The 23,470-nt window shown below is 37.7% G+C and overlaps 1 protein-coding gene across 8 annotated transcripts in view; it reads right to left on the reverse strand.

The window, feature by feature from the left end:
• Positions 1–625: 625 nt before the first annotated feature.
• The window catches only part of LOC110440381 (Krueppel-like factor 3), a 62,956-nt gene continuing 40,111 nt past the window's right edge, over positions 626–23,470 (reverse strand). For all 8 annotated transcript variants that reach the window (XM_021483433.1, XM_021483435.1, XM_021483434.1 and 5 more), the window contains 5 exons: positions 10,117–10,228; positions 6,365–6,458; positions 5,901–6,112; positions 5,093–5,266; positions 626–4,871 (listed from right to left, as the gene is read on the reverse strand). In XM_021483433.1, the coding sequence (XP_021339108.1) occupies positions 5,094–5,266; positions 5,901–6,112; positions 6,365–6,458; positions 10,117–10,228 (591 nt within the window). In that variant the 3' untranslated portion in view covers positions 626–4,871; position 5,093. The remainder of the gene's footprint in view (positions 4,872–5,092; positions 5,267–5,900; positions 6,113–6,364; positions 6,459–10,116; positions 10,229–23,470) is intronic.

Consider the following 23,470-nt stretch of genomic DNA (forward strand, 5'->3'; position numbering starts at 1 on the left):
TGGGGGGGCTCCCCTAGGGGGTCCCTACCTGACACACTTAATTTCTGTGGAGATACTACGATATTACTACTTACTTACACAGTAACAATCTAGCTTCCACGTTATAAGCAAACAAACTTTCAAACTTTGAAACAAAAAAGACTTGAATAAAAAAATGTTTTTACTGCACTTGGTTGTTTTTGTTATTCATAAATGAATGAACACTTTTATCAGTGTCGTCTATTCCTCTTTTCATTGAATGAGTTCTTTTTTGGACTACTCCAATATTCAACAAAATTTCACAAGACATGCCCCATGATTTGTATCGATAAATATGATATACTGGGAATTTTTTGCTGCAGGTTAATTTTCACCTAATGGCGGCGAATTTATCATAACGAAAAATTACTAAACAGCATCATATGCATTGCAATTAAATATGAAGGCGAAATTAACACTGCATGGGTATGAATTACTCTGGCGAAGGGTGAAAGGTTATTTAGCGAAAATTTCCCAGTATACAACAGAAGTAACAAATACTGACTTCTTTCTTAAACATTGTCATCTCTACTGTTGGACACTTACTAGCCAGTATTTCGCACATGAAAACCATCTCAACCAGCTGAACAAACAACAGACAACAAGATTTAGCTCTATATACTTTTATTATAGAGGACAATGATTGTTCCCGACCGTTGACACATTGTCAACAATGGCCGACTGTCGCTCATTACCATGAAAACCATTTAATTCGCTTTCGATTCTTCCTTACGAAGCAGCAAAAAAATAACAAACATTAATAATTTGGCAAATATTTCTCATGCATGTTTTTTTGCCAAAATTTGGCAATTTGGAACTTGAGTTCCATGGCTATTGTATCGTACTTTCATCAGCTATTTCTGTTTCTCCATATTGACACATATGAAAACTTTGAGCAATCTTACCAATCACACACAATTAACAAGCACTCGCGCAATGTCACGCTAACAACATAACAATCTACTTGTTACCACAGTAACAATATCTAACAAAACGTATCACTAGCACGCCAAACAAAAAATTCAATAATAAAAGTGTTCATCAAACTGGGATGATATAGATGAGGATTATTGCACTTTGACACTTGACCCTGTGACCCCCTGTACTTCCATGGGGATGAACCTATTGACCCCATGACCTTACAGGGGATGAACTTATGACCCAATGAACTAACTTGGGGTTGATTCTGTGACTAATATTTCATTGGGATGAACTTGTGATCTTACATAGGAATGATTAACACAAGATAGCCTTAACTACAAAATTACAATTTGTTTTTCATTTGCAGACACAATAATTGAATACTGAAACCAATTCTCAATACCCCTGAAGAAACATTTGAAATGTTCTAATTCAAAGGCTAGAATAGTTCACTATGAAATTTCAGGGGTGAATGAGTTTATGTATGTTACCATGTTCATCTGAGAATTATCAACCGTAAATGATGACATAGCTATGGATTTTTCTGAATCAAGCTCTAAATTATTTAAGATATTCATTATCGATTGAAAACTTCAACAGTAAATAAAACACATACAAGTATTTTGAATAAAACAAGCTGTTGAAACGGAAAAAACAAGTAACAATGGAAATACCATTCACTCTATCACTACGTTCTACAGGGTACAAATTCACATCATTACCACCAAAATAATAACGAATATTTCTTTAAAAATGTACTGCATTCCAATTCATAAAAATCCATTGCTACCAGGTATTTACAAATGTACATGTATTCCCTCTGGCAATGGGACATGACTGTTCGTTGGTATTTACAATGCACTGATCTTTTATTTCTGTAATGAAATGCTACAGTTAAATAAGTTAAGGATAAATAAAGACAAAGATTCTATATACAGCACTTTACACTGTTACAAGGATTAATAAGGAAAACAGAAAGAAATCAGGGTTACAAAAATGTTTGAAAGTGAATATTATGGGTAAAATCTTAGTTACAAGGATGCTTGAAAGAAAATAAGGGCACTGAGATGTTTTGAAAAAAAATTTGGGTTATAAAGGTGCTTAAAAATAAATGATACATCATAAGGAGAATTAAACATGGATGACTGAAAAATCAAGGTTACATGGGTGTTTGCTTTTGAAATTAGGCTATGACGCAGATTGTAGGAAATTTGTTTCTGTACATTATATATATAGATTTAGCACCATCTTTCAGTGACTCAACATAGAAATAACTAAATTATATAAACACCTAAATAATTTACACAAAAGCACAGAACAGTACATAATTGTACAACAGAAACAAAAATTCTCAACATGACCTAGACAAAATATGCATCGTTTATTGCTTAAGGTAAAATGCGTTAAAATAAACTACACACTCTGTAACAAAATTTTGAAATCTACTCGGGAAGCTATGACAGTGTTTCTTGATAGAATTAAATAACAAATTTAAAACATTCAATTATATTTTCAATCAAAATATGTTTAATCGACCGTTCTTCAAAGCTTCATTATGATTTTATTTTAATTAACAATAAATCAAATTTTCAACTTAACATATATTTCGCGGTTTTTGTTAAGTTTGATTCATTTTCATGTTTTAGAGACACTTTAAAATGAACAAGAAGCTGAAGGAATTGTAAGGAAAAAAATGAAATTAAAAAAACAAAAATTCTCATGAATATTAACAATTAAGTCAAACTGATAGTAAAAATAATCTCAATTTAATCTATTTTTACTAAACATTATTCATTGAACAAAATTTCAAGCTATGTCTGGAAACTATGCACTTGAATCACAGAATACTTCTGGCAAGACTCGGTTGGAAGGAAATTCAAATTACACAAGGTCGTAACCTCTTGATCAACACCAGGGAGGGATGCCGTCTCTGTCAATAAAACCAAAACTCTAGAACGTCTTGGTAAAATATATATAGTTAAAATAAGCTTAACGAAAAACAAACATTTTATAACAGGTAAAATATTGCTTAACCTAGTACAGATTATTATTGCCGATGGGAAGACAGCAGGGCGATATTGGTCTATTGCTTATAAGTAACTACTTAGCTCTTAGTTTGTCTGGGTCTTACAAACTCTTGGCATCTTATCAAATCCCAGACCTGACCCTGTTTTATCAAGACTCGCTAGTACAGATATATTAACTGGGACACCTTTGGAAGTTAAAATTTCTATATGAAAAAAAAAAAATAACCAATGAAAAAATCTCCTTTTCTGTCTGCTGTGAAATACTAAATTAACACTACATTTGCATTTTTTAATTTTTCAAATTTACACATATAAAGAAGAATCTCATCTTCCATTAGTGTCTACTAAGCCAGTTATGACATACACTGTCCGTGTGTACATCAGGAAGTCCACAAGGAAGTGACCTCTACAACCCAAGCTGTCCATCTGTCTACTCCCGGTGCAGTGGTTAGCAATAACGCGACACCAGATAGCTTGTATATTTTTAAATAGGTAAACAACTGGTTTTTGAAAGAAAAGTGTCAAAAGTTTCTTCCAATTCCCATGAACTTGGGATTTAATTGTTACTTCAAATTCTACACCAAATTTATGAACTTATTTATTGGTATGTGTTGTGTATGCAAAGTTCAGAATTTTTCTTGTGTAGAGATTCAGTCCACTTATCTGGAAACGAGAATCATGACTTCGTAAATTAAAAAAAACAAAATGTTTAATAAGATATGATAAACTAACTATGCTTTGTATCGCTGGGTTTAATATCACTACTGGTGGATGGGTGATACTGAGTCTGGTAGGGAGATCTGTCAACTTAATGCACATGTATGGTAAAATTACAGATCAGATATTTACTACACTCTAATTTGAATTGTAGTAAAAACTTCACATCGTTAACGCTAAAAAATTCAGTGGTACAACAAATTCAGCGAGATATTTTTACCTTAATACTTCCTTCTTTTTTTTAAAAAGTAAATCCACACAAAAAAATAACACTTCAAAAAGAAAGTATCCTTTCATCGATCAATCACTGGAGTTTTTGAATGAGGATGAATGAAGAGTGTATCGTGACTTCTCGGCCAACCACAAGTGTGTGTATCTGTGCTACCTCCAACACAGATTACGTGAACTCTCAGGATTGCATAAGGCTGTTAGCAACTTTCATTGGCATTTTGGCAGTGGAAACGAACTAGTTACATGACTTTCTTTGTAGGTGGATGAGTGTGAATGTCTGGTGATGTACGGTCTACACTTCTGTCAATCATGCACACGAGAGGCGGGGCTTAGCTACCATCTACACTGTCAATCATTTTGTACTTTGGGGTCCGATGAGCAGTCTTTTACATTGCAATCATACTATGAGGTGGGGTTTTGTACCCTGGCACATTGTCAATCACACACTGGGGGCGGGGCTTAGCTCCCTGTTACATTATCAATCAAACATGAGGGGCAGGCCTTTGCAGCCTGTATACACAAGTCATACTTGGGACATAACCTTGACTTGAAGTCAAAATTAAAATTCTCCAACTTTTTGTTTGATGTAGAACTTCTCTGTAGATGACGCAGAGGTGTGTGTCCAAGCTGTTGCCTAGCAACACAGCAGTACACAGCTTCCTGTTCATATGCAAGCTCAGAGTGCAGCCTCAATGCTTGAAGTCGCCATATTTGATCCTCCCAATTACTGAGCTTAAGGCTCATTTTTAACCAAGAATTTCATCCAAGATTAGAGCCAGGTGATCTGTCTTCAAAAACGAAGACATATATCCATGATCAGGGCCATATGAACTGAACCAGCAGTTCAACAGGCAGCAGCCGTAGGTTTATCGCTGGTGGACTTGGTTGGCATGACGACCATTTAAAATGGAGGATTGTCTCCACTGAATTTGGAATCTACTTGGAACTAAGTATATCCTACAACATAGAAAGATATCAAACATAAGTCAACAATTAAAAGAAAAATTATAATTATGTGAGAAAATAACAAAAATAACAATTATGTGAGAAAATAAAACATTGAAAATTAGAGAAGATAACAAAAGAATGACCAACGAAATAAATGGAAATGCCACACTCACATTTTATTTCTGTGAAAGAAATATTTTGTGAAATTCTTATGGAGTTATCTCCCTTACCTCAATGTCTCTTCATGTGTAGGGCGAGATGATCTGATCGTGAGAAGGCCCTATCACAGACGTTACACTTGAACGGTTTTGCACCAGTGTGTTTTCGGTAGTGTCTCGTGAGTTCGTCAGAGCGTGCGAACCGCCAGGTGCACCCTTCCCAATTACAGACGTACGGCTTCTCTCCTGTCAACATCAAATAGTACATTACATTTCCGTTACACAGAGGTTAGGAATTACAGGTAATCTGTCTGCGTCCTGCCTTCCCCTACCCTCTCCTGATCCCCCCATCCCTCTCTATCTTATTCCCTGCCCTAGGCTATGTCACAAAACAGATGTATGGTCTGTTTACTGTCACCTGATGATTCCAATCTTCTCAATTCTCTCAAGAAAAATATTTCAATACATTTGTTTTGTTCACAAGTCACAATTTGTTTTAAAGGAACAAAGAAAATGTTCATACAGGACCATATCTGCCTCATCTTTTTGATAGATATCATCCAAACAAAATACTGTATATTATTAGAAAACTAATAGAAACAACAAATATGATTGTGTATCATCAAATATATTATTACAGTAAGTAATTAGTATAAGAATTCTTATTTAACCCTTTCACCACTATGCAGCTTTAGTAAACTCTACCATGCATTGATCTGGATGAGTCCATTATGGTCTACAGAGGGGAAAGGGTTAACTCCAATAAACAATATGCTATGAAACGTAGCCAGTTCAAAGTTGATGAACAGCAGGCAACTTTTACCGGCAAGCAGCATTTAATGAAAACACTGCACAACCTAATCAAGGTCACGTTAGTTACCTGTGTGTGTTCGTCTATGAGCTTTCAGGTGAGAACTTTTGGTGTACACTTTATTACAGCCCTCAAAGTCGCAGCGATGTACCCGCCTCTTCTTTTCACGCTCTAGGAACGGGTCGATCCCGGCTGGCACGGGTGAGATGGAGTAGGGGGCGCTGACTGGCAGCGGAGAACTGGCAGTGTGTGGTCGTGTGTGTTCTAAACTCTTGAATTTACTGAAATAAACAATCATTGTTTTATTATACCACTCTTAACTTATGAAAACTGTCTCCATTTAAGAACAATAAGAAAGCAAAAATAATCTCTAATGCTCAGAAAACTGGCTTAATATTGTTGTGTTAACCTTTATCACATAGTCCAAAAGTTTTAGATTCATATTGTCCCTGAAGTAGATTTCTTTTTTGCTATATTTAGCAAGTTGGAAGAATCATTTCAAATTACAGAATTTTTAAGGAAGCTTCACTTACTCAGAGGCCTCTTTGATCCTTCGCAACGACAGTAGGGCCGCAGAACCGATCTTGTTGACGGCTTCCAGTGTGACATTGGGGTGGTCATCCATGTCTACAAAACAAAGGCAGATGGTCAGTTATTTAAATCAATAGACACAAAAAAAGTAAAAGAATTATTTAAATTGAAGGTCGCAAAAGTTTATGCAAAAAAAAAAAAAAATCAATTATTTGTTTATGCTAAACTATAGCTATAATTTGGTAAAACAATATTCTGTTTTTGTGACGGATTGAATATAAGAAGCCACCAGTGTGTCATGTTGCTTCCTAGTGTATACCCACTTGTACAGCTAGGTAGATTAGAACAATCATGATAGGTAACCCTATTGATGTCTTTTTGACATTTATCAACCAACAACAAAACAACAACTCATGAAACACCAGTCTCTCACAAATTGCTTCCTAGTAAATACCCATTTGCACATATGGGTAGACTAGAAAATCCATAGAGAGCTGTACTTTTCAGAGCCATCAGGGCTGTCACATTTAGATTTCTAAACTACCTATCAAATCAATAACACTATCTATTAAAAGCTTTGTCACCAATATTTTGTTTTGTTTCGTTAAAAAAAAAAAAAGCAATGTTTACGCCACAACTTTTCAGCACATTTCTGTAACTCTACAGAATCTCAAGCATATTCAATTGAGAATAAACATTGTTTTCTAAAATTAGGTCATAATTTTAATCTACATCATTCTTAAGGCTTGTTATAACAACAGCAACAACCTCCATTTAACACATTTCAATTACTGATGTTACTATAGCAACGTTTAAAAGATAGACACAACTTGTCATGACAAGAAAACTTTATAATAATAATTTATAAACGTGATATTTATCTTGGTAGGATAGGAGTTCTCTTTGTCGTAATTAATATAAGGAAAACCTTTTAAAGCTGTCATAAAATCTCACACCTGGGTGAATCCCCTACTCTACACCTGTGAATAGTATAATGCAGGTCGTGGGTGAAAAGGTCACACACATTTTTTTTTCAATACTTTTTTTTAACAGCTGTAAGCAAAGTGAGAGACAATGCCCGACAAACACATGATGAGTCACACTTTAAAAAAAAAATTACTTCACTATTTTTTTTATTTTCTAGATTTGTAGATACAGGAGAGTGAATTGGAGCCTTTTGGAGCCATTGTAAAGAACTGACATTGAAAAAAAAGCGGAGACCGATTGATAGATAGGGAATCATTTTAATGCTACACAGAGTTCAGGGTCCTTTGTTTTATTATAGTGAGAGCGTCCCAGCTCTTTGTTCAATAACAAACACACGACCTCGTATATACTCGCCGCAGGTGTGGCTGCGTGTACTGTAAACAAGATAAGCCACTCCCTACACTAACGCGGGAGTGGTCGTAAAATCAATAACTCCCTTGTCAATAGGTGGTGATGTCCTCAGTCCAATCTCGAGTCCAATAATTCAATTAGTCGGGATATCCTGAGTTAGATTATCTGTGCCAGGTATGGTTGCGACGTTAGATCGCATCCGACAGGTGCGAATCCAGCTTCCGCAACCACACCTGAATACCGATTAACACTGTAGTAGCTATCGGGGCCAAGTCATAGCTAAACGCTTTTCCTTGGTAATTTTATGTCAACTTTCTACAGTAGAAATCGGATAACCCATAGGACACTTAAGATTCTTATTGAAAATAAAAAACCAAAATTCATTACCGTATGGAGTATTATAGTATGGAGATGAGATATCTAAATTATGTGGTATCCCCCCCCCTGTCTAGTTTTCGTCCCTTCTTACCCTCTCTCAATATCAACAAAAAAAGTACTTATAACATACCATGTGATTTAATCAATTCTGGTTTAACGTTATCTGATACACACACAAACAATTGTGTACAAATGTTTTTAACCTGACCCCTGACCTTGAGATGGCACGAGGTAAACCAAACACCTTACAAGCTAAGTAAAGATTCCAAAAGTTAAGAATTTTTTTTTGCATATATCATCATGAAATCTCTTTATTTTTCTTTTGTGTTTTGCTGTCTATTCAACACATATCCCGACATAAATAACCCATTAAATGTCTGATATGTTGTCCTGGGCTCGGGGTGTTAGACAAATTGTCAGCTTAACAAGCTTAACGGGACGTAAACTTTAATTTTCATTCTCAAATAATTCCAAAATTATTTAAATTGATAGTGAAAAAAGCATGTCAGAATTTTAAATGACCATAAAAAACAAAAAACATGAGACAACACCTGTTCAATTTTAGATTGTTAAAAAAATAAAACATTTAAAAAAATTTGTTTGATGACTTGTTAAATTAACTCTGCTTTGAATAACTTACTGCTGTTGTTAAATGACATAAGGCTAAACGCTATATTGATATGCGACCCACCGGTTCTGTCTCGCACAAGGTGTGACGTCACGGATAGAGGCTATGGCAGCCTGACTCTATCGCATGCGTCCTTGTACCGACAGTAAGTGCTTGATCATTGAGGCAGCTAAGCATTAATGGTTTACAAATATACCTTTTCTACCTGCCCTACCCATGAACCACCCCTTTGTGCGTGCCGCGCCTGAGCGAGCAGCGACTATCTTACCGAGTCAATACACATTCAAGTTCATATATACTGACATAGTGGCTTCTACCCTCCAGGAGGTCTGTTGATCAATCAGAGCAGTACCATTCAGTACAAACACCCCCCCACCCACCACCCTCTATACCTAGTAATCACCTATTACTGCCACCGAACACACTCAAAGCCAACCAACTTTTAATGTTCAGATTAAAACTTGAAATTAAAAAGCATAAATAAAACACTGAAATAGTCGATGATTTTCCCGTTAGAGGAGTGAGTTATTTGAATGTTAAATTTGCCAGTCATGGTGTTCATAGATTAAATGGTTTCCTGGAATGCTGGGCCATTACGCGGGATTACACATCAGCTTCACGAAGCCGTTCAGCCATTGTCCAGAGTCCAAACAATGTCAGGTCATTGTCCAGTCACTCCGACCTTCACCCCCACAGTCCGGCCAATGTCCAGTATTTTGTTCTGGCCACTGTCCAGTCTTTGTCCAGTTAACCAGATGACCACTTAGGTCAATGTCTTTCTTACAAACAAAATACTTATCTTCCGTAAAATATGCACCATCACCAAAGCTCATTGCGTACAATGGCAGTAAGTAAGAAGATTAACTTGACCGTTGATCAGAGGTCAGCCAGGACATCCTATTACCTATGTATTGACCACAGTAGTGGACGCACCACTTGACAATCACCAGGTGAGCTCAATAAGGTCTCTGGCATGTTATGATTCTAGACTTAAATATTTTTATAAACAGTGAACACACCACGTTGCCACCAGTAAGTCGCCTGAGACCCAAACACCCGTTGTGTTTACCAAGTTTTTCAGCTTCGCACCAAATGCCATTTTTTTTATCCAATTATTACATGATTGCTAGATCTACTACCAACACATGTGTCCAGTCAATGCAATCTGCAAATAGCAAGCTCACCTATATATCAGCACCAAACTTTCATTAAAACAATTACTGCCACTGCTTAACACGATTTGGAACTCTCTACTGTTTTATACTTCAACAGAATTTTCTTTTCTCTTATGCTACCTAACATAAACCTAGCTCTGCCATGACGCCAATGCCCCTTCTGCTGTAAGCCCACATGTAACCGTGACAACTGTGATGTTTACGTCACCACGGTGATGACAATTAAGATACTGACCTTTACGCTGTACCCGTAGATCGAGTCCCTGCTGTGTCCTATAGGTAATCTCGCCTGGGCTGCACGGCCGTTTGCTGCTGACCGACAGATCCACTGGTTCCGTCTGCACCGGCTGAAACACACAATAAAACACCACTATAAAAAATCTTATAGCAAATCTTTTTACATCAATTATCATTGATCAACATCACATGTGATTCAAACAAGCATTATACAAAATACAAAATATTTCAATTATCACCAGGAAATTCCTTCATGATTTTTTTTTTTCAATTTTGCCTTTTTTTTCTTACATGGTGAATGTTCCATATGCTATCAGACAAAGATGATGCTTTTTCAACAGTACCTGTCGATAAAGAACAGCCAACAGTACCTGTGGATAAGAACAGCCAACAGGACCTGTGGATAAGAATAGCCAACAGTACCTGTCGATAAAGAACAGCCAACAGTACCTGTCGATAAAGAACAGCCAACAGTCCCTGTCGATAAAGAACAGCCAACAGTACCTGTGGATAAAGAACAGCCAACAGTACCTGTGGATAAAGAACAGCCATTTCTGTAAAGCGTTAAAAAATACCTGTACATCATGGCTAACATTGTGTAAAAACGTGTCAACAATGATGCCTGTCGATAAAGGTCACATCAGAACACCTTCCCATATAAATGTTATGTTTGAAAGTTTAAAGCAGCAAGTACCTGTATAATGGGCAATAGATACCTGTGCAACCTGGGCTACATGAAGTACCTACTTATTAGGGACACCTCTATAGATAGATATATTTACCTGTTTAGACAGGTGAGGCTACATGAAGTACCTGCTTATAACGGACACCTCTATATACAGGTATGTCCACCTGTTTAGACAGGTGAGGCTACATAAAGTACCTGCTTATAATGGACACCTATATAGGCAGGTATGCCTACCTTTTTGGACAGGTGAGGCTACATAAAGCACCTGCTTATAACGGAAACCTCTATATACAGGTATGTCTACCTGTTTAGATAGGTGAGGCTACATGAAGTACCTGCTTATAACGGAAACCTCTATAGGCAAGTATGCCTACCTTTTTGGACAGGTGAGGCTACATAAAGCACCTGCTTATAACGTACACCTCTATATACAGGTATGTCTACCTGTTTAGACAGGTGAGGCTACATGAAGAACCTGCTTATAACAGACCCCTGTATAGACAGGTTTCATGGTATATTAATGATACAGACTTGTAACGAGATCTCACACCTGATATAAAAGTCGTACCCTACACTTAAACCAAAAGCAGACGTGTAGAGCTGTGTCATGCAACAATATCCGTACAGATTTAGGAGCGTAAAAACTACAAGGTAATACGGAAGCCATAAATCCAGGCCAGAAGACTTGGAGACATCTACAGCACCGGGGTGTGACAAAAGGTGGAGTACATAAAATGTTACCTGTAACGAGCTTAAAACCCAGGTGATACAGCTGACTTGTCTTACCTGTACCATTAAATGTTAATCAGGTAAGGTAAAACGGGTTTTCTAGCCTCTCCTTTCTCGCCTTAATATCAATCAGTTCTTAAACACCTGATTTTCTACCTGGTTTTGAGCATTGTTACCCGGTATGACACGCCCCATCGTTGAGGACAGGTATCAGTAGGGGCCGGGGCTGATGGGGGGAGGAAACTGAACCTAATCTACAAATACAGGATAAAATGTAGTAAATAGAGACTCTACCAACGACAACAGATACTTGAGACAGTCGAAAAATCCACACTAGGACGAAATATAACTGGAAGAGTCAATGTCTCATTTGTAGGTATGCAGACAGCGACAATACTAAACTCTAAAGGGGAGAAATAACAAAAAAAATGAAAGATTTCTTATGAAGTATTCAGAATTTGAATAATACCCGAGATTTTGCTGAGGGGTAGTTCCATATTAATTAGTACTTCTCCGCCATACTTTTTCCAAAGATGACGTAAAATCTACACATTGAGTGAAATACTGGATCTCAAAGCAGCAGTTAGGCTAATACATGACGTCCTATGAATGTAGGGAATGACGTCATGTTACAACTACTCTCTTGGATTAGCAAAAGAAGGTTTGAGATTTATCATGCCCCCTACGTAACTACTTATATAATTAAATGAGAAGGCCCCGTCTTTAAAAAATAGGTACAACAGAAGAATAAGGCAGACTCAATTTACACCTCAATTATGTCCCAAAAAATATGTAAGTATATCAACCTAACTCCCTTTGATCTCGACACCTGGTTGCTTGTATCTATCATTACTTACAGGTATATATATCTACAACTCTGATGCAGGATTATACAAACGTCACTCAATACCTGTATCTGCGGCTTCCAGAGCGACACGTATAATCTTTCCATCACAACATTATCATCCACCTAAAGTCATTTCTGGTTTCAACAAAATAAATGCTTTTGTAAGAAATGCATAAAATATTTTCATCTATTAAGAACCTGTATCGTAATTGGAAGAAACAGGAAAGATAATCACAGGATCTTTTATTCGGGAAACAGGTTTGAGGCCCATTTATGCTAAATACATACTAATGCACTCAGTAAACAGGACAAATTTTGGGAGTGTATGCGATATATTACAATTAAGATACCACAGAGTTATAAATTAGGTAGCTAGAGAATTGAAACTGCTGTGAATTTTTAAAACACAATTCTTTAAAGAAAAATGCAAATTTTCATTTAATTAAAGCACACACAGCAAGTCATCATGAAGTTGCTATCTATAACCCTGTTTTTTAAACCCGCATTCAAGATTCGACACCCCGGGTGGGAGAGATACCGCTAGGTTTCGCGACTTTCAATTAAACCTATTTGTCGATGATATAAACATACCAATCAATATATCAGGTAAAATGTGTCATACAGGAAGGCTGGGATCAGAAAGACCAATCAAGTATTCGCAGGTTATGACAATACAGGTAAGTCCAACATTATTTTGATAATAAAATGAAGGAGCAATATTTTAAATGTACAGATTCTAACCTTTACGACAGCCTCCTGGGGAGTCTGAGGTTATCTGGGGTGACAGACCAGGAAGGGCATGAATTTAGCCCCCTTAAGATTGGCACAGAAGCCCACTGATAATTTTATCTAGATCAGGAAAATCATTACATCACACGTCTTCAAGGAAATGGCTTCCGTGATATTGACTTCAAGCATTATTATACACAAAACAATGTACTACTGTACTGTAAACAAACCACACTTCAATGTTTAATTACCACAACAAGATCCTCATACAGACAAATAATTGTGAAATTCAACGTCACCAATTGTTCGACCAGTTACATCCACGAAACACTTCACCTCAGACAGATGCCGACATCAATTTTCCATCAAACTTGAGTTTGTGAAGTGTTAAACGTTTAGCGGTGTAATGTTGTGCCTGTCACGCTGGCCTCGTTACTTGACCCCAGGGTCACAGCCCCCGGGGTCACTTCTCTCAGCTGTAGTTACAACAACCCAGCCTGGCCCCAGGGTCAATCTAGGCAGTCCCAGATAGTTTTCATATGCAGAGTATAGTGATGTTCTTGTATTTGAAATTGTGGGGATTTCTGAGTCAGATGAGATCATCTAAATAGTAACACAACCAACCAGCCCAATAATAGCTTCCCACCTCTCCCCTAGGGCTGTGGCCCCTGCCCGGGGCTGGCTACTCTAATAACAGTCTAGCCCCCCCCCCCCCCCCCCCCCATAGGCTTTATATCCCATCCAGTGGGGTTGTCCAGTGGGGTGGGGTTGCAGTCATTGTAAGGACATACATGTCACCTCCTGGATCATACAAATATTTAACCTACCCCCTAGGCCATCAAATTAAACTAAATTTTTTCTGCAAGTTCCACCTCTTATAAATACAAAAGGTGACAATTCCCAGAAAGTCACAAACGCAAAGATTTGACCCTACAGCACAGAGAGAACACATGCTGGTGTTACAATTTAAAGTCTAATGTAACCTGCCACAGGCCCCGGGGGTGGGGGCATTTACTAAACTGGAATATGGTAAAGTTATCACCTAAGAGTGTATATTATACACACAATAACAACTGTAACAAAAGTCATTAAAACACAACTGGAAGGCTGTCAGGCCTGTCTTGACATTAATTGATTACGTCATCAGGTAGGTGAGAAAAATAAGATTCTTGACCTCGTTAACAGGTGAGAGACAAAAATATTAAACATACCGACGGAAGGCCCGGGTAGGGTAGAACCGGCGGACAGGTTAGACAATGGCTCATCTTGTATAGGTAATGCAAGTGTAACTCCTCGGCCACAGAGAGATGCATGTTGGCTACAGTTATCCTCCTCCGAATCACAGTGACCCGACAGTCTCTAAACACACTGTACACCACCACTTCCTGGATATGACGCTTACAATTAATATGACACTGCGAGTATTACTGGCCCACGCGCCAATGTAAATTACAATCAGCTGTACCACAGCACTGGGGTCTGACACTCCCGCACACAACCCGACTCACGCGGGCCGATCTAGCGACTGGTGTCACTTACCTGGGCGACTAGCTCTTACCTCACCCTACCCTGCCCAGGAGGTGGTGTATATACCTATTCACACTCAGGTGTGTTTAATAGCGGTAGGCAGGTTGGATTAGACCCCCTAGTTCCTAAATGCTGATCACTTATCTCGACAAAACTACCGGAGCTAACAATAGCTTTGTCAACAATAAGCCACTAGTGAAAATGTATTCCCTTCAAAACACCTAAATAATCATAATGATAACACCGGGCTGGAGTCGCGGATGAGCGAGGGAAGAGGAGCATGAAAAATCCGACCCGTTGCATGTTTGCTGGGGCGTGACAGGACAACAGGAGACAATGGGAAGTCGAGTGGGTGTTGACGGGCAGAGAGGCTTACCTCACAATGACAAGCTGTCTGATCTTTGTATATAGTCAGCCCCAATACTGTGACCTCAATAACAGGTACAGACTGCATTGTGTATCAACTGTCCTATATAGGAAAGTTTAGGACAAACAGTGACATCACACAATGGTTTGTTGAGGGTGGGGAAGGTGGATGGGATAGAAGTGGGGGTCGGGGAGTGGGGTAGGGGGTTGAGACTGGCGGGAGGAGGGGGAAGACTGCATTGTGTATTGACTGTCCTATATAGGAAAGTTCAGGACAAACATTGACACCACACAATAGTGTGCTGAGGGGTGGGGGAGGTGGAAAGGATAGGAGATGGGGGGTTGGGGTAGAGAGTTGAGATGAGGAGGGGGAGGGGTGTTGGAAGGGAAAAGGAGAAGCAGGGTAGGGGAGAATGGAGATTGGAAAATGGATTGAACACAGGGAGCAAAGATAATATGATAAGGGGCTAAGTTAGGACATTTAGGTACACGAAAAGAGATGAGAAGGATGGGGAAGAGATGGAGAAAAGATGGAGAAAACATGAATGGGGATGAACATTTATGATATAGGTAAGGAAAAAGGGGAAGGGATGGGGAAGAGATAGGATAGGGTCATGGATGTTTAGGATGGGGTGATGGATTAGGGAAATATATTCAAAGGGGCTGGACTTGAAGGATTTAAGTAAAGGAAAAGGGATATGGGACGGTAAGGATATCTGATGGAATTAGGTCAAACGGTAAAAGTAGGGAGAAATAGGAGTATGTGGATTTGTGGATATGAAAATAGGGCAAGGAAAATGGGTGAGGGATATAAAGAAAGGGTGGGGCATATATTGATTGATTGGGTGGGACAATGATGGGGTATATCATGTCAGATATTATCATATTATCTTTCACAATCCCCTTCAAGGTCTTAATATTGTATGGCATGAATATCTTTATTTATTTGTAAACACTTCCATCTCTATCTTATTATAACAATTCAGTCATTTAAATTGTTTTTTTCTTGTTATTAATAGGATCTCTTTTGTCAATTTCAACATAATGAGAAGTTTGTAAATATTTTGCTTAATTGACCAATTTCCGATTTGTTGTAGCTATACAGTAATGGGTAAAAACTGGTGACAACATTTCCGTGGGGTCAGAGTGGCCCCTGGAAAGACCACATGCCAAGGTTTTAGCTTTAATTATGTGCTTGTAAAAATAACGATTATAAAGCATAATTGTGATGATTTCATCAATTTTACTGCCGAGTCAATATTGACTGTGGCTAAATAAAACTCCCATTCTTCTTCCTATATTGCTGTGTATTGTGCCGAAAGGAGGTGTACGCTATCCCTTTCAACACCCGTTTACCTTCTGTTGCAAACTTGATCACAACACGAAATGCCGAACAATGTGACTGCGGACAAAGCACCCAGTGTTAGGAGGCTTCCGTGCGGGACCGGACAGATTCCAATCTCTCCCTGGGGGTCTCATCCTGCAGTTTCGGAGGTCACGTGAGGTCACAGCGCCCTAAACCGGCTGTACTTTTGCTGGTCACCCACCACTGGCGACACAACGGTGCGATTTTCCACGGGACGGGTTTGCTTTGTTTGGTCGTTTATGCGGTTTAATGTCACCAGCCCTATCCTGGGCGTGGACCTTTGTTTATACCTGAGCCAGCCAGCTGTAAGCCTAATGACGTACCTGTAGCTGCCTGTGTAGGTAAAGGGCCTCCAGGTGTACACTAATCTTACGATGTAAGAGGTCTATTTAATCAATCTACAGGTAATTTTGGCATCAGGTATTGCAAAAGTAATCAGCACACGGCAAGCTATTTAATCGTAAGTAATTCTAGCACTAAATATGCTGTAATTTTCTACAAATTTAAGGATACATGGTCCTTATTTCCTGGAGCATTCCTTTTAACTTGGTATTAGATAATGACCCATTTAAAAGGTTCACATGATTAATACAGATATATATATATATATAGTCATAGTGTGCTTAAAAATACTGAATATTTGTGAAAATCTTTCGTTACATGCACAGGTGACTTGTGTTAGAGTTATCTCCCTTGAAATGTTTTAATTACAATAATATAATTCTTCAAAGTTATCAATGCAGGTACTCTTACATAACTTTAAAATTTATCAACAATTAATTAAACCAGTCCAAACTTTCATTTATTTAAAACAAAAAAATAAGCATTGTTTGAGTAGAACTTTTTTTTAAAGGAAGTGGTTTCCATGTTGACTAAACTAAATTTTACAACAGTCTGTTCCTTCATGAATTTGGAAAATATAGCATTATGTTTATTGAGACTAGGAAGATATTTCTCATTTAACTTTATTATGCAAAAAATATGATATGGTTTTTTTACATTGGAAAGCAAGGCGCCTGTATTGGTCTTAACTTTTGCTCCCATACTCAGGTGTCCACTGGTGATGGAGACACTGCTAATTAGCAGTACCACTCAATGAGGTGTCTTATCCAGGACATAGGATTTCACCCATTTTTCTGCATCATCATTTCACCCAATATACTGCATTATTCTGCCAACAGGCTAGTGACGGTTGTCAAGGGAGACATCGTGGAAATAAATACACAGATGACAAGGAACAAACAAAATAAAGATACGAAGTACTGTAATAAGGCCACTTTAGGGACATAAACAAGTACACTGCGCAGCTTACAGGATATACAAAGTCCAACTTCCAAGAAAGGAGTCAATAAAATGTTTTTCTTTGAAGGTAATTCTATTTGAAATGAAAGCATTAATTCGAGATAATTTTTTAAAAAAATATCCAAGTTTTGGAATTAAATTTTTGAAGCCATACTTAAATGTTATTAAGACTTTGTGATGATGCCATTCCCACCCATGTGTAACAGCACGTAAGGACAGCTGATTAACATGGACTTGTAACAAAGCCACAAATTCAATGCCACTGCTAGAATTTGAACCCAGGACATCTGGTTTACTAGTTTTAAGCTCTATCGAATACCTTAACTAATATTTTACCATGGTGACATATTCCCCCTCAAGGAAAGAGCTCATCCCAAGTTTCCCAGGGTTCATAGCGATTCCTTTGCAAGTATCACTAGTATTTTGTCAATATCTCCCGGGTCCCTACATGGGTGCCAATGTAACAGGTCATTATCTAGAGGTCATCATTTTTTCAATATCTTATGCTACAAGTCGAACCCAAGATCTCTGGTGTACTGATCATGAGTCTTACTCGACTACCGAATGAGCTAAAGAGAACTTCTCCCTAGCCAAATCAGTAGGAAGCGGCTAGTATTTTACCAGGGTGACATACTAAAATACAATCTACTATATACTTATAAATAGCCTAGCATCAAAGAAGAATATCACGAGGTTAGTAACACATTAAACCAGGTGCTATGAACCCTTATATTGCAGCAACATCTTTGTTCCAAGTACCTTATTTCTATAATTTAAAGTATTATATATTTATAAATCACTTAAAACCTTAGAGAAATTATATTTAGAGGGCATCACTGCATCAGATATCATCGCAGAGAGGAGTTCCACTCAAGAGTTTTATTGACCTGGAGTATTCTCCCTTCTATAAAGAAGATGAAGCAACCAAAATGAGTGTTTTCCTTGTATAGAGTAGCTTCCCCTATCAAGTTATGTATTTTTCAGTGTTAAATGTTTTCCATAGGATTAGCAGCCCATAAATTGGACACTTATATGATGCTGTTTGTTTATAATTCCTTGATGGCAATATTGGCATAGGCTTTGTAAAGCCCGAGTTCACTTCTATTTTGAAACATTCAAATTTCTAACACCTATAATTCTGTGAAATGTATTTTATCGGAATTACTATATCTTCAATAAATAAAACCAGACCATGAATAAATAATAAAGATGAAATAACCACAATAAAATCAACAAAAGTGTAAAAATTCAACGGGGCTAGGCCAGGATTTCAACGCTGTTTTTCAAATGTTTATACTGTCGCACTAACTAACTTGTCAACAGAAGTGTCCTGGACCAACTGTGCTAGTTATATACAAAACGACATTAAGGGGAGGTTACTCTACAGAAAACTAGCTGTGCAGTGGGACAAGGACCTTACACAGTAATGTCATAACATAATGAGTTATCTCCCTTTACTCTAAAATCTAAAAGCATTTCACACAGTCATCATTTCCTTTGTCTGTATACAAACTTGATCATGAGCCATTCACACTCAACTAGGATGTTTGCATATCAGCCAATTGACAGAGACCGGAAACAAACATTTATAAGATCATGAATGATATTACATATGAACTTGAACCATGTCCCCAGCACTTGAATTGACATACTTAAAATCTATGATCGAATAAACTTGAGATAGAGGCTATTGTAAATGTAAGACCCATTTAAGTAACAGATATTTTCGTATTATTTTCTTCACAACAAATGAACAATTAAAAACAAATGGTTCAGCAACTGACCTTGACAAATGAACGAAAGGTCAAGGTCATCCTATGCAATTACCACATAACTATCACATGACCGACCTTGTAGTTGAACTTTGCTCTCTGATTTAAATTTGTACTGGTTTATTTTTATACCTACAAATCCATGCTTTTTTTTCTCTCCATAGAAACTACATATACATTTACAGGTAAGTAATACATACCCACTAACACCAAACAAACTTAACACCCGAGCAGCTGAAATTTGTATATTTTTTCAGTAAAACCTTGTATATTTGGTTTTCCACCAATACTAGCCAAGGAATGTTCTAGTTAGGGTACATGGCTAGGGTTAGAGGCTAGGGTTAGAGGCTAGGGTTACAGTGGTATGAGCTATGTAGGCCACTTCATTACAGCCCCTTCATTATGGAAATCTGTGTAACAGGTAGCTGACACAGATAGTACTTAAGTGTGATACATGACTTGACCTTGATGATCTTGGCAACCAGAGAATGACCTTGGAGATGGTCCTTAACAACCTCAGGCCTGTAGCTATTCTATTTAATTTACATATCAAATTCAATGGGCCATGTCAGATTGATTTATCTTGAGGGGTAAAAGGATGGTAGGAGAAGGGGAGGCAATTTAACTAGGTACTTTAACTCATTTATCCCTGAAGACACATTTGAACCCTTACAGTTCAAAGGTTGGAATAGTTCATTATGAACTTTCAGGGGTGAATGAGTTTAAGTCTTTAAACTGGGTAAAGATGGAGGAGAGGGCTTTATTACCAGGAGGGAGAAAAGAAAGAGAGAAAAAAAAGGCAAATAACACAAGGGATATACCATTACCCCTTGTCTGACATAATATATGACTTATGCTCGCTATAACAGTCATTTTTGTTCTGTTTGGATTATAAACAAACTTAAAACATAACACCATATTTAGATAGAACATCACAAATAGCCATATACAATATCATTTAAGACAGGTGGAATATTTTTCTGAATTTTCATTTCTTTACACAGCTTTATAAACACCAATAAAATTTCCACGTAAAATAAAACCTGTGTACTCTAACCACCCCCCTAAAAACAAACTTTTGTCAGAAGTTAATCAGTTTAGACAGGTTTCGACATAAAATGTAATAATATACAATTATAGACTTTTGATAAGGTTGATACAGTTTTATCAACCTAAGAAGAGATAGCGTCTGGAGGCCCGTAAGAGGTTGTGTACATTGTTTAATTTCTATCGTGAATCGTAATACATGCAGATTTAGAAATGACCCCTTATCCTTTCCCCGACTGTGCACTAAACTAACATTGAGACGGTTACTGCTAGCTGTAAAAGGTTGCGACCTTCATGTTGAGAACGAATCGGTTCCATGTGTTAGGAGAAAGATAAAACTCATTTCTGAGCATTTATATATGTGGGAAAAACACCCGTCACTAATGTTAAAACATGCAAACTTGTGAACCACTTCAAACTCAGTTTTTATGCATGTTTATATAGCTGTGTGCAAGGTATAACAAATACGTACGTAGCGATGTATCAATAAACACAGTCTAAAACTCCGTAAAGAAATATGCAATACTCGTCAATTTAATGTCGTAGAAATAAAACATTGTTTACGTTTTAAGATGTTAGGTGGAACTATAAGAGTATATATACTTTTAAATTCCCTATGTCTGATGTGTCAATAAACACGATCTAAACCTCTGTAAAGAAATATATAACACTCATCAATTTCATGACATAGAAATAAAACAATGTTTATGTTTCATAGATATGTATATACTTTAAAATTCCCTATGCCACTTATATCGACTTAACATATTCAATAAATAAATGTAGCCACCTATAAGTGATCAGGATAGCCTAGCGGTGTATACCCCCCAGATCGACATGAATCATACTCCGAAAAAAAATCACCATTTAAATCTCTCCTATTTGAATAAGACTTAGCATTAACACACTAACAAATGCTAAAACATTAAAACTCATCGACAGTATGACCTTTTCATATAATGCACCCAGTACTGTAAAATTTACAAACTTTAAAAAAAATCATGGATTTATAAGATTGAAAGAATTCTCTTAAAACATCATAAATATTATTGAGTCAAAAGTCGCAATAAAACAAAGACACTTTTTTTTCTACTTTCTCATAGAATATGTACATGTTTTTTTCTTTGTACTTGTTTTTCTGGGCAAGTCGTCCACATTCCACACCAGTCTGACCCCTCCGGTCAAAGATGACCAGCCATGCGCCATCGCAGAGCTGGACATTTATTAGTACTTAAAGTGTCACCTGTGTTTTCGGTTGGGTATGTCACCTTGTAAAGGGGAGTGGTCCACGCAGGGGGTATCTAGCTGTACACCTGATCGACGCTTTACCTGGAAACTCAGGTGCAACGTTTTACCTTGAGACCTTGGTACGTATATGTACTTTGCTAACCATGACGGCGTGGTTGAGTGTTGGCAAGTGGCAGAGATAGGTTTATGTAGCAATTATTATGTTCTGGTTGACCTTTGGACGTTTGGGTGTATCTGATCCTTATTTTTGTGAAGTGTCGTGTAAAAACAAACGTCTTTAAAAGATCATGGCACTACATATATAGTGGCAGACATTCTGAGAGCCAGGGTACACATTCTTACTTATTTACCAGTATGTAATAAATTTGTCTTGAAAAATATGTTAAGCTCTAGGTTACGCTATAGTGGTATAATTTCTTTGCCGATTTTAAGAGAGGACATTTGAGAACTAAGTAAAACCCTCCTCGCAATTTGTTCTGAGTAAGGATATGTACGGTAGAGCAAATGTTTAAAGAGAGTCAGCACTTATACCTGTAGCTTCCCTACTCTGTTTGTGTAAAATGATCTTGAAAGAATTTTAATCCCAGTTGAAGATATAGGTGTTCCTCTTACCGTGCATAAATAAACAAATTTGTTGATCAAAGCCAATTTGTAGAAGTAAACAGAGAGAGAGAGAAAGAGAGAGAGAGGGAGGGAGAGGGAGAGAGAGAGCACTAGAAAGAAAAAAAGACAGTGACAGACGGACAGATAAAGTGATGGAGAGATATAGCACTACTCTGGGTATCACACACAGATGCAGATTTATTTGGCAAATTACCAAAGGAAGCGGCCACTGATTTGTAAACATGCTATATAAGGGCTAGTGTAGGTGACCCCCTTGGGGAAGGGGAGCGGCCCATACACATTTACATTCAGAGCAACAACTTGTATAGAGCCCACGATAACCCTGGCTACCATTTCCTTTTTAAAGTGTCCTCTCCATTTACACACAGGACAATGACAGGGACTTGTTTACCTCGGAAGCTGTCGAGGGTGTGCATTGTACCAATGGTATGTCACCAGGATCTGGTGCGGAGACTAGTAAGTACAGAACGAGGGTGTGTCTGTACTGGCTGACACCTTCCGTTTTAATGGACATAAAATTTGTCTGGTTACCCCCAAGTAATATTTGGGGGCGATTCAAGGGAATCTAGTCCCAAAATAACCCTAAACTTGCACCTCCAGAATGGGGATATAGACTTTCTACCCCTTGTTACCCCCGAGAGTTAAATATTTAACCCCAAGCTCCGAAGCAATGTATATGGGGCAGATAGTGCAGATGTTTACCTCTATATACCATTTAGGTAATACTACGAAGAATTAGTAGCTCGGTGCATGTGACTTGAAAATCAGGCAGACAGAAAGAATCATTTATCCTGAATGACCCTAAGGAAGAATGTTTCAGCCCCTAAGTGGCCTAGGTGTGTTTGTGGTTGTGATGGGGTGGGGCTGGGGTTAGCGGGGATATACCTCCAAGTGGCTGACAAATGCAATAAATCATTTTTAGGTTTTACAATGGTTTCACCATTATCCTTTTACATGTAAGACTTTAAATGGGGGTGCTATAGCTATAATTAAAAGGGTACATCGGCAATATGGAATATCAGTCACTCCTGTTCGGTGTAAGACAGCTGTAAAATAATACCCTTGTCCAAAATTTAATGAATATTATTTCAAGCATCAGCTCTTTTA

The sequence above is a fragment of the Mizuhopecten yessoensis genome, unplaced genomic scaffold, assembly GCF_002113885.1.
Source record: "Mizuhopecten yessoensis strain PY_sf001 unplaced genomic scaffold, ASM211388v2 scaffold11179, whole genome shotgun sequence".
Lineage (NCBI taxonomy): Eukaryota > Metazoa > Mollusca > Bivalvia > Pectinida > Pectinidae > Mizuhopecten > Mizuhopecten yessoensis.